This window comes from Heptranchias perlo, chromosome 21 (assembly GCF_035084215.1).
Source record: "Heptranchias perlo isolate sHepPer1 chromosome 21, sHepPer1.hap1, whole genome shotgun sequence".
NCBI lineage: Eukaryota > Metazoa > Chordata > Chondrichthyes > Hexanchiformes > Hexanchidae > Heptranchias > Heptranchias perlo.
The window spans coordinates 25081168-25093886 of record NC_090345.1 but is presented as its reverse complement, the minus strand read 5'-3'; the positions used below and the strand labels follow the sequence as shown (position 1 = coordinate 25093886).

The 12719-nt window shown below is 38.0% G+C and overlaps 1 protein-coding gene across 1 annotated transcript; it reads left to right on the top strand.

Moving 5' to 3' along the window:
* The first annotated feature begins 2704 nt into the window (after positions 1–2704).
* nkx1.2la (NK1 transcription factor related 2-like,a) lies at positions 2705–10266 on the top strand. Its single transcript, XM_068002725.1, has 2 exons — positions 2705–2945; positions 9644–10266. The coding sequence occupies exons 1-2, from the start codon at positions 2705–2707 to the stop codon at positions 10264–10266; spliced, it is 864 nt and encodes a 287-aa protein (XP_067858826.1).
* Positions 10267–12719: the final 2453 nt, after the last annotated feature.

Genomic DNA, 12719 nt, shown 5'->3' with positions numbered 1-12719 from the left:
AATGGACAACGTGGCTTTCAATTATAACATTTGATGAGTGCATTGTCTTCTGGTCCATAATAGTGGGATACCCAACTTTAAATGACCAAACGATGGACATCTTAGCACAAGATAGAAACAAATAGATAAAGAACGGAAACAGAGCCTTTTATTGTTAATTACATTTCTCGGATAAGTGGGCAGCAGAGAATCCTAGCAAACTGGTCACATTAGCATATAGACTGAAACAACATCTTTCGACCACAACATTATTGACCTCTACGTTGATTTTGAATCAATTCATTTTGCAATTGAACTATCATGAAATAACATTTTATTGTTGTCTTAATGCCCTGAACATGTCCTGATGTATGAGTTTGTTTCGTGGTTTAATTTATTAAATACAGTACTGGAAATCCTTGTTGCTGCGGAGCACCAACAAACCAATAACAGCTCTTGTAAACGTATCAGGACATTTATTAGCACTAACTGAATGCGAGTGGGAACTCACACGCAAGAGCGTCCACAGCCTTTATCCTATTCAAATATCATGAGAAAGTACTTAAATGTATCTAAAAGATTATTTTTATCAACATCTTGAAAGAAATACAATTTGAAAAAAGTTTGTATCTGACCCTTGCTACTGCATCACTCTGAGGTAAAGTGACGTGATGCCCTAGGAATAAATGATGATACCGCAGTTCGGTATCATTTGTTAGTAGACAATTCAGCGTCGCTGCGTCTCTTCATCCTAAACTGAACTACACGATTTAAAAAGGACCTAGGAGCCCCAAACACCGCTACCATTAAACGTTACATATGGTCAGTTTCGATATATATTATGTACATTCAGCTTTATGCAGCATATTTATCACCAAAGGAAAGCTCGCGATACTCTTTTCAAAGCATAAATCATAGTTACATTGAAAGAAAGCATGAGTGTCGAGAAGTTTGTCAAAAGTGGGTGTAAGGTTGTGTTTAAGCTTTATTTGCAATGCCAGGTGGGTGCAGGATGGCTATCACATTGATATGTGATATATCCTCCAGCTCTCCGCATTTCCATCCGTCTGGAAACGCCTCTAAAAAGGTATTATCTGATGCAAATGAATTGATCTACATAATGTTTTTAAAAAGATCCATGTAATTACAGCGGACAATAGGGTATAATTGCAGTGCCGGATGGACGGTTAAAGTGCAACATGAATTGTTCCGCTGATTTGCAAGAAGTCCCAGATGGGCTGGATCGAATGGATTTTAGAACATTTTTACTCGACGTTTAAAATGCTATCCACAACAGGTTATTTCAAAGAAAATCTACTTCATTTCAATAACAATGGAGGGAAAAAAGGTCAATAAACGCAAACTAGGGGACACGTCATTAAAATATATCTGTTGGTTATCTTGAAAATGACTTCCTCAGGTCAAACTTACTTATTCATTCATTCGATGGTTTATTGGGCCGAATTAAGGATGTATAGTTTTTGAGGCTGTGCCAGAAGCCAACTTTAAAAACAGTGGACAAAAGTGATGTGTGGCAGAAATAAATTCATATTTGTATTGTTTCAGGGCGAGCGATTATTTCATTTTCATCCATTTACAGCTTTAACGTGTTGAAGTATTGTGTGAATAATCTGACTTTACCTTAAGGAAAGTCTATACTTGGCAGCTGAAATTCCTCAGTTCGGTACAGATCTAAAGCCTAACTTTCCACAAATTATTGTTCGATGTCTAAAAACAAACTGTATACAAAGGAAAGAAAAGCCAATACGTTTGTCGTCGCAGGAGATTAGCATTTCTCTACAGTATGTGGCGTAAGATCAAATGGAATCTGAAATTTGGAAATATTTGACAGCATGACTATAGTAAAAATAAAGAATTTAATCCAATTAATTTATATGCATACACTACCTTTGAGTTAAAATTGAGATTTCAGATAAAAATGACTAATTGCCAAATATAATTAAAATATCTAATTAAATATTTAATGCATGCTACTTAATCTTACATATTCTATTGGAAAGGGGAAAAAGTAACTTGTTAAGGAGTGTTCCATACTGAATATCCATTCAAACAACGTTTTGATAGACTATGCAGTATTAAAAAAAACTATAGCTGTAGGAAGTGTTTTGTGTTCAATGGTTTAACACATTCTTCATTTACTGCAACAGTTAACTGAAATTAAGTGTCCTCAAACAAAAGAAACCTTTGTTTTCTATATATTGTGATGTCAGTAGAAATCCTTTTGAAGTTCAGCTAAACTATTATTGTAATCACACGTGGCGAACCTGTCCATGCATATCCAAAGGCCTCTGTAGTGTTAATAGCTGATCTGCTGCTGGGCTCTGTACCACGTGTGCTGTTATTATTAGTCTCTGTCACGGTACCCAGATATCCAACAGACCAGCTTCTAACTAGGAGAGGAGTACCACAGTACAAGCGCCGGAGCAGAGGTTACACCTTCATGTAGAGACACAGCAATTTGTTTTTTAAAGGCAATCTGACGAGCACACCTGCTATCGGAGTCATCCATCATTCATTGATGCTTGCAAACCTAAAGTATTAGCTAATAATTTTAGTGTCAGGTGTGAATTGCAAAGTGAGCGGTATTCTCTTGAAAATCTATTTTAATTCCAAAGTGAATTCTTGTGTGCATTCCCTCACAATTTGTGACAAAATCGCTGTCTTGTCTGAACCTGCTGGACAGTATCAAAAGTGGAAGAGGGCGATGTTCGAGTGCCCGGACAGTGGGGAAGAGATGGCCCCCACCCACAAGATATCCTTCTCCATCATAGATATACTCGACCCCCAAAAATTTACCGGCAAGCCCCAGCCGTTTGAGCTGCAGGAGAATGGGCCAAATGAAAGCAGTGATGTGCACGTACTCACTTGTGGAGAACAGAGTTTAAAGGAGACAGGTGTAAAACTAAGTGCTGAAAAGAACAGCAACCAAATCGGCACCGATTCTGGTGAGTAAATAATACAGTCTGCTCTTTAGTCGGTGTCACGATGTTTTAATAACAACACCAATTGCATTAATGGGTCTTCGTATTAACTGTACCAAAGTTACATTGTCCTTTTGCTGGGCCTCTTAAAGGCTTTTTATTGAAATCTTTAAAGAAAGTGCACAGTTCTTGTTTTAGTCTACGCTATTATTTTAGCCTAACTTTCCAACGAAAATAATGTTATTAAATGAACAACTAGACCATCTCCTTCCTAACCCACGTGCTTCCAAACCAACCCAGAGGCAGATGTTATTATGAATTTATGAAATTGACAAGAATTTGGTTGCAAAAGAACGTTGTAGTTTTATGGGTACAGGTAAGTATTTGTTTACTGACACAGTACTACATAACTCCAGGCTTTTTTTTTACTTTCCAGGGCGCGATCAAGAGTAGTAACTAAAATTAATTAGTGCATGAGTCATATAAATAATTTTCGCTCAATATATGCGTTTTTGTAATGGAGAGACTCGGTTAAGTCTTTGCAAAATGTATCTGCTCTTCCTAAACGTGTCTATAACCACATCTACTATGGAAAGTATATGTTAAAATGAGAAACAACTATTTTGTTTCGTTTAAAATAATTTCGCTATGATCACTTCTACGTCATTCCATATTTAGTACATTTTAATTTAATATTTCGCCTCTTATGTTCTTATCGTGAAATCCACCGAAATCATAAATATGATATACACTACTTGTTATATCTTGAAAAACAATTACAGTTGTTCAATAACAGCTCTTTGCTGGGTGTGATTGGCACTGGGAGAGAGCCTGGGTAATTGTTTAAATCGTCCCATGGAGGATGCCGCTGCTCAAATGATCGATATCCTATTACTGACTTGTGCATATCTCCTTCCAACAGCTTGCAGGTACAGCCGTGAAAACGCGAGTCTGAAGCAGATCGAAGGTCCAAATATTTTTCGATTAAAACTTACCTTTAACAGATGGCATTATCGATCTGTTAAAATCTGAAACTCTAATTGCACATCGTGGCTGGTGTAGATTTTGGACACTTTTTCGTGAATCCTGTCATAACTCTCCATCTGCCTTTAAGTATTGCTTAGCTTCGTCCCAAACAGGATGCGATCAGTGCATTTGACTGTGTCCTCCTTACATTCCTTTCAAAACAAAAGTCATATACCCACGATTTATTATAATATCCCAAGTCGAATGATAAACTATGCAATTACTGAACGTGTGATAAACGATGTCGTTATTAAAATCTTACTTTTGCACATTGGGGGAGAGGAGCTAACATTCATTCCAAAATGATGCCCAAGTAGTGCTCTGCACTTTCACTCTAGTACCCGAATTCACAATACATGATTTTTCACAGCACTGGCCACATACCCGATTTCTGACCATTGCTCTGAAATGATGGTGTACTTGGCATCTCTTTCTCACACACAAAACGCCTGTTCAAGTTGGGCAACCTTTAGACGAATGCTACCTGACATCTGAGCACTTACGGGTAATTTTCAGTGGGACAGTCCATCGTTGGTCGATTTTAAACTTTTTTTTTAGAAAAGGATCCAATTACAATTGACCCTGTAATTTTCAAGTTACCAAAACATAATCTATACCGTCACCAATTTGTTATAACAAATTTAAAATACCACGGAAGAACGTAGCGGGGAGGAGGGAGGCCACAGAGTTCAACGCAAGAAATGTCAAATAGCCAGTCTATGATTTCACGTTTTATTTACTGTAGCATGCTGTGCTTTGTAGGGTTTTGCGGTTACAATCCCTAATGCTACACTACAATCAGTACAAATGGGTCAAAAATTCCACTGATCCAAGATCCCGGCGTAACTACTATTTCTAGGATCGTAATGAAGAGAAAAAAATACCCTAGATGGCTAAGCGACCAGTGGTTGAGCGGACTGATGGGGAAAAACAATCAATAGGTTCAGAATTTATACAACTATAGTTGGTTTAAGATCAACCAACAGGGATCTTCGTAAATATAAAGTAAAACAGAAAAGAAGGGAAAAGGAAAGTAAAATAGTACCTTGAAAATAGAAGTAAGTGATTTGATTAAATGGGGAAAATAGAAAACAGTGTAAAAATATGGTACTTTTCTGCGACTACATATTTAGTTCAAGCGTCGTCTAGATAGTTTGATTCTGCATTAGCAACCCGTAAAATACTTTTGATCCGCTGTATAAAAATTGAGCGTTACAGGAGGGTAAACAGTGTATAACGATTAATGAATTTAGAACCAGGTTCATTTGTTGTTCGTTAAAAATAGTTTAGTTTGGGTGAAATAGCTTTAAAATGCCATTTATTATAGTAATTGATAGACCATACTTGTCGGGGTTGTGTGCAAGGGAGCTAAACTTTATTAAGATACATTGATGTAAGAGAGATGATAAAGGAATAGAAGATTTGATTACACCTGTATTTCGAATTTCCAGCAGTAGTTCATACTTGATAATTTATCTATTGAGCCACCACTCTTGCAATTATCTTGAAATGTTTGTGTACACATTCCCCTTTATAGTAATTAATGCTCCAGAGCACAATCATTGGCTAACTTTGACTTTATAGGTTCATGTGTCTCTTGCCCTTTTGTCTTTTTTGGTTTGCTTTGATCTCACTGTTTTGTCTTTCCTAATGCCTTCTTTATTATAACTCATCAACTTTTTTCGCTCTCCCAGGATGGTAGTCATGTATCTCCTCTCTTTCTCTTTGGCACAAACATGTTCACTCACTTGTCCCTCCTGATTTCTATCATCATTCCTACTTCTACTACCCTGTTTCTCATCACAATTTTCTCTTTCTTCCTTCTGAAGTTCTCTGCTGTGATGTGGTGTAACTAACCACCCAAAAAGCCTTTAACAGAGTTCTGCATGAGATCATTAGGAAGTTATGGTTAAACTTGAGAATAGGTAAGCAATTGGCTGAAGGGTAAGAAGCAGCAAGTATTTGCTATGAGAGTGATGGTGGGGTAAGGGAAATGTTGAGTGCGGTACCTCAGGGGTCAGTTATGGGATCCTTACTGTTTCTACCTTAAATTAACAATTTGGATTCAGAAGTTCAAACTGGTCATAGTCACAGATGATACCAAACTTGGGGGGGGGGGGGGGGGGGGAGTGGTGGAGGTACTACACTGGGTGTGGGAGGGAGGTTCATATCTGAAAAGCCAGCCAGGGACCTATGATTTGAGATACATCAAATATGTAAGTGGATGGATGAGTGGCAGATAAAATTTAATATGGACAAGTGTAAAATATTACACATAGGAAGATGGGTGACAGAAAAAACTGGTGACACACATAATCGATGAATGATGTTGAAACAGCTGAGGCTGAAGTTGAAAGAGGTGTAGAGGTTTTTGTACCTTCAACATTTAATATGTCCATTAACTGTGGAGCAACAAATAGAATGCTGAACTGTATAGCCAAAACAGTAGAGAACATTCAGAAGAAGCAATGTTAAATTGTATCATGTTCTAGTCAGACCATACCTTGAGTCCAGTTCTAGTCATAGAGACACAATGTAGATATTCAAGCCCTGCAGGCGATGCAGAAAAGAACCACGAGACTGATCCCTAGTATCAGAAGACTGAACTATAGGAAAAGCTGAAAAACTTTCAGCCCTGAAAGGAAGCAGCTAAAAGCAGAACTCACAGAGGTATATAAGATATTAAATGGTGTAGAAAAATGAAATGCTGAACACCACTTCAAATTATACCTTAACATAAGGACAAGGAGGCTCTGGTTCAAATTAGTGAAATGCTGATATCGAGAGTGATTAACATATGAAATGGACTCCTAGGTGGGATACTGGAAGCAAAAACTCTGAAATCACTTAGTTAAATGGTGTGATGGAGAGACTGCAGTTTTTTTCTGTCTGGATGGAGGAGCTAAATTAGGCTGAATGGCCTTCTTTATCTATATCTATCTCATGAACCGAATCCTGCCCAAATGTACACTAAAAATCTAATGCTGTACAGAATGTTAGTGAACTGTAACTTGATGTATTTTGCTGTGAAACATTCCACAAAAATCCATAACAGTACAATACAGAATTTTGAAAAAGACCTCAACCTGAGTACGTAAATATATGTTTTTGCGTGGTATAAAAAATACAATTATTTCTGATGAATAAACAACATAACTAATCTGTGCTTTGGTAAAATTCCTCTCTGACTTCCAAAACAATCAATTGAAAAAGCTCCAGGGGAGAAAAATTGGTTACACCACATTTTCAGGTGTATAAGCGAAGGCGCGCACCCCAACAGGGAGGCCCGAGACTCACCCGAAATTGGGCCTCATTTTAATAATTTGAGTGAGCTGACGGTGCTCGTTGCGCCTCCAGAGGCAGCTTTCCCATTGCCAGCATTCTAATTTCAGACTGTCAGCCTCGCCAACTGTGGCCCTCAGGTAAGTACTGTGAGGGAAGTGGAAGGACAATGGAGGAGGGCCAATCTAAGGCCAGCAGTGGTCCTCAGGAGTGCTTGGAGCTGGGAGGAGAACTCCTGCTTCTTCTGGCTCTACTGGAACGTTTTTTTTTAAAGTTACTTTTTGGTGGCGGTCGCTGCCTATGCCACAGCGATTGCTGAAGAATCTTGAGCAGAGTTGACCCGGAGCCTGCTCTGCTCGTTACTCACCATTTTAGTGCAAGGGTCCTGAAACAGACACTGGGCCCTTCATTTACATATATATGGGGCCTAACACCTGTTTCAAGAGTGTGCCATGAGCGCCTGGGCAGCCGCCTATGCCAATACAGTGGTGCCCATACCCATGGCACTGTTTGGGTGCAGGACTTTGCAATGAGGGCCAATTTCAGGGAGCAATGAGGTCCAATTTCTACCCCCAGGTCTAAATCTAATATTAAATCAACTGTGTTACTTTCTACAGATAACAGTTCGAACAATACTGGAGCAATTGTGCATTGTATAGTGTTTGATCATCTATATTTATACTTATCCCTATAGCCTGCATGCCCTTTCATAATTGGATATTTGTCCAGTTCCTTTATAGTAGAGTTAATCTTCACAACATTTTTGATGGGATTCTATTTTACTCAGCTACGACTCTGTTAAAAAAGAGTTGATCTGTGTAAATGGACTTTCAAAAGGCGTTTGATAAAGTGCCACATAATAGGCTTGTCAGCCCATGGAATAAAAGGGGCAGTGGCAGCATGGATACGGAATTGGCTAAGTGATGGGAAACAGAGAGTAGTGGTGAATGTTTATTTTTCGGACTGGAGGGAGGTGTACAGTGGTGTTGCCCAGGGGCCGGTTCTAGGACCACTGCTTTTTTTGATATATATTAATGACTTGGACTTGGGTGTACAGGGCACAATTTCAAAATTTGCAGATGACACAAAACTTGGAAGTGTAGTAAACAGTGAGGATAGTAATAGACTTCAAGAGGACATAGACAGGCTGGTAGAATGGGCGGACACATGGCAGATGAAATTTAATGCAGAGAAGTGCGAAGTGATACATTTTAGCAGGAAGAATGAGGAGAGGCAATATAAACTAAATGGTATAATTTTAAAGGGGTGCAGGAACAGAGCGACCTGGGGGTATATGTGCACAAATCTTTGAATGTGGCAGGACAGGTTGAGAAAGCAGTTAGAAAAGCATACAGGATCATGGGCTTTATAAATAGAGGCATAGAGTACAAAAGCAAGGCAGTTATGTTGAACCTTTCTAAAACACTGGTTTGGCCACAACTGGAGTATTGTGTCCACTTCTGGGCACCGCACTTTAGGAAGGATGTGAAGGCCTTAGAGAGAGTGTAGAAAAGATTTACTTGAATGGTTCCAGGGATGAGGGACTTCAGTTACGTGGATAGACTGGAGAAGCTGTGGTGGTTCTCCTTAGAGCAGAGAAGGTTAAGAGGAGATTTGATAGAAGAGTTCAAAATCATGAAGGGTTTAGATAAAGTAAATAAAGAGAAACTGTTCCCATTGGCGGAAGGGTCGCGAACCAGAGGATACAGATTTGAGGTGATTGGCAAAAGAACCAAAGCATGACATGAGGGAAACCTTTTTTACACAGCGAGTAGTTATGATCTGGAATGCATTGCCTGAAAGGGTGGTGGAAGCAGATTCAATCATGGCTTTCAAAAAGGAATTGGATAAATACTTGAAGGGAAAAAATTTGCAGGGCTACGGGGAAAGATCAAGGGAACGGGACTAACTGGATTCCTCTTAGTGGCTCGATGGGCCGAATGGCCTCCTTCTGTGCTGTAATCATTCTATGATTCTTATTAATCTATGATTCTACTCTCCAGTCTTGTTTGAGGTGGGAACATTTTAGAAGCCTGATCTCTAGTCCAGTGACAAAATCTACTAGACTCCAATGTGAAGCTTTCTTGTGTTATATGGGAGCAGTCAAGAGATCTATGATTAAAAGAAAAGATTGATGTATATTGTTGACAAGGCTGAAACCTTTATGATTTTTAAAACATGAAGTATTAAAAAAAACTTCTGAAATTAAAAACAGGATTATCTAGCCTTAAACACAATAGGATTTATGGTACATTAGGCTTATTTTAAGATAACATTCAGCTTTAAACACAATAATGATAGGATGCATGAATATTTCCATAAAGCAGCAGAGGAAACAGGTGGTTAAAGATTATAGTGTCATCATGCATTCCAAAACTTATCTGGCTGATATAATTTTAAATGCTTATTTGCAGATGGAAGTGATTGGGAGCAAGATACACATTCCAACCCTAATACTTCAAAAGAATCTCTAGAACCCCATGGAAACTTTCAACCATTTAAAGTGGACAAAAATCCTACTCAACCTGAATTAAACAAAGACCAGGCTGCCTCTACTGAATTCGAATCCAGGTCTGATCACACAGCACCCAGACAAAAACGTCGCCGAGCTGAGCCAGGCTGTGCTAAACCAAGACGAGCTAGAACTGCCTTCACATATGAGCAACTAGTGGCCCTGGAGAATAAATTCCGCTCAACTCGTTATCTGTCTGTATGTGAGCGCCTCAACCTAGCTCTGGCCCTTAGCCTGACAGAAACACAGGTTAAAATCTGGTTTCAAAACAGACGCACCAAGTGGAAAAAACAAAACCCTGGAGCAGACAGCACAATCCAGCCCGGATCTACTAGTCTGTCTCGAGTCAGCCCAAGTCCTCCAGGACCAAGTGTACTCAACTTCCCAACTTTTCAGACTTACGCTGCAGGGAACGTCATTTGCCAGGCAGCAACTCCAGTCCCTTTAATATCATCCACTGGAGGGTTGATGTCTCCCTTCCTGAGTTCTGCCTACCTGACACCATTTTATGCACCACATTTGTGAAAACTATACAAATTGTCTCTTTCAAATAATAAGTACTGATGTGGAATATACTGACAACATACTTTTTCCTTGAGCTGCCATTTTTGTACAACCATCTTGTGCATTTCTTTTTAACGATTTAATGATAATTTACACAGCCACTTCACTCATAAGAGTTGCTCTAACGGTAGTAGCCTACAGTTCAGAACCTGTCTTCAACAGTCAGTCCAGTTAAAAGCCTTACATGGACAACTTCTGAGAGTCGCAGACAAGCTACTAGACAAATACTGCTGCTCTATCTGAAAAGGAGAACAAACAAACCTGTCGGGATCACACCCATTCAGAAGACACATATCTTCTTTTGGGTTCTTATGGAATATTGTTGAGTCCAAAATTCTGATTCTAAGATTATGAAACTAAGAGTCCAGTTACACCTTCATGTCCAATGTCCATAAGAGCTAAAAAGGGCACTGAAGTAATGATATTCTGTCCCTCAATATCTTTAAAATCTACCTTTGTAGACACATTACTATTATCTATATTAAATGATTTTGATCCCTTAGGACCAGTGTTAACAGCAGATCTACAGGAATCCATGGTGGACTGTTCTGCTCTTTAAACTGAAAGAACATACACGGTAGCAAATGACAGCAATTGGGTATCGAAACGGGCAGGATGGATAACTTTCATTCCAAGACATGTACTGAGTGTGCTATTGGAGATAATAAACGTATATTTAAAAAAATTAAAGCAGGAGAGGAAACTGTTACCTGGAAGTAGCTAACGTTATTCTGACTCATCGAGATGTAGTGTTACGGTTACACTGTAGAAAACATTCCATGGTGCTATATGGATTTTACTGCAACAATGGAATACATTTTAATTAAAATGATTCCACAGTATTCCTTCTTCCAAGAGCCCACCTTTGGTTAATAAATTCACAAAAGTACCACTGGTCCTACATGTTCAAGAGAATCTGGCTTTGACGCTCAAAACATTTTTTTTGCAACAAAGGTAAATAACTTTAGCAACAAAAATAAATAATTTTCATAAACTGGGTTGACTTTTTCTGGTCAAATAGGGCATTTTGTTCAAATTTTAAAAGACTTCAGTTTGGGCCAATAAAAGATTAGGAAAATGGGTTACTACAACTTTTAAATGTTCACTACTTATAATCCATGGATAGAAGCAACTTATTTTCACAACATTTGTTTTTCTCCTGGTGGATGTTACAGTATTACCATATTGTGTTTTCCTAAAGATTTGCTTTAAGATATTTCCCTCCATGATTGAAATAACTTCTGATAATATGCATAGATTTTGATGCAGCTTTTGATTAATTAAAATGAATTGATGCCATATAGAAACCATTTGTGGACATTCCTAAGCTTAATCAGGTATGGAGGTCTTCTGAACCCAATGCCACAAACACGCAGATTTAGGTGACCAAAAATGAAAGACAAGTCAATGGGTGATCAGATAAAAAAAAACACTTGGACATAACGTAATAACAGAATTTAGAACACCATTACAAGTAAACAAAGAAATATGGAATTTTTGTCTAGGGATTAGCAAAATGGTTTGCAGAATTCTTGTGAGTTATAGAAACTCGGGTAAACAAATATGTACACCATAAGGCTCAATGTGCGGGGAAAGGGATATTTTCAACCCCTGTTGCTTCTCATTGCCAACTCCAATTACAGATTATTCATCCTTCACCTCAGTTAAATATTTGTCAATTATTCAAACTGACACCTCAATGCAGATAACATCTGTGATAGTCTGGAATAATTATAAAAATACCAAGCCATGGACCTTGCAATATTGTTCAATTTATTAGTTTAAATATTTGATTCTTCACAGTGAGATTTTAATGTTATTTAATTTCAGTTTCATAGTATTTAATTTCACATACCTTTCAAATACACATAGTTCATGTTTGTGCATCTACTCTAAATTATTCAGATGGAAGAATAATATGCAATAATAAAGTTGAGAAAAAACAGGCACTTTCTGACTGCCATTTTATCCTTATTGGCTTAAAATAATCCTTAAAAATAAATTCTAAAAGCCATGGCAGATTAATAGGAACCTAGTGGAAGTGCATAATTAAACTATTTCAAACATAATTTCAAAACAATGTTGAGGACTGAATACTGTCTTTACTAAAATATAGAAATTGAAGAGAAGCTGAAACAGCCTTTATGCAATCCAAATTTCTGGGAAGAGTACTTTCCACATAAAACAATGTAAACACTAGAACTTGCAAGATCACAAAAACTTAACATGATACAGCAACAGGACCACAACACAGCATTGTATCTGATATATCTTCACATCAGTGGAAATGATTACCTACAATAAAAATTTGGTTCAAAAAGTACGTACACTGTGAAAGAAAGTTGAAATACAATTAAAGTACTGACACTTTACAAAACTTTCATTGTATAAGGTGTACGCCCTGGTAAATATGG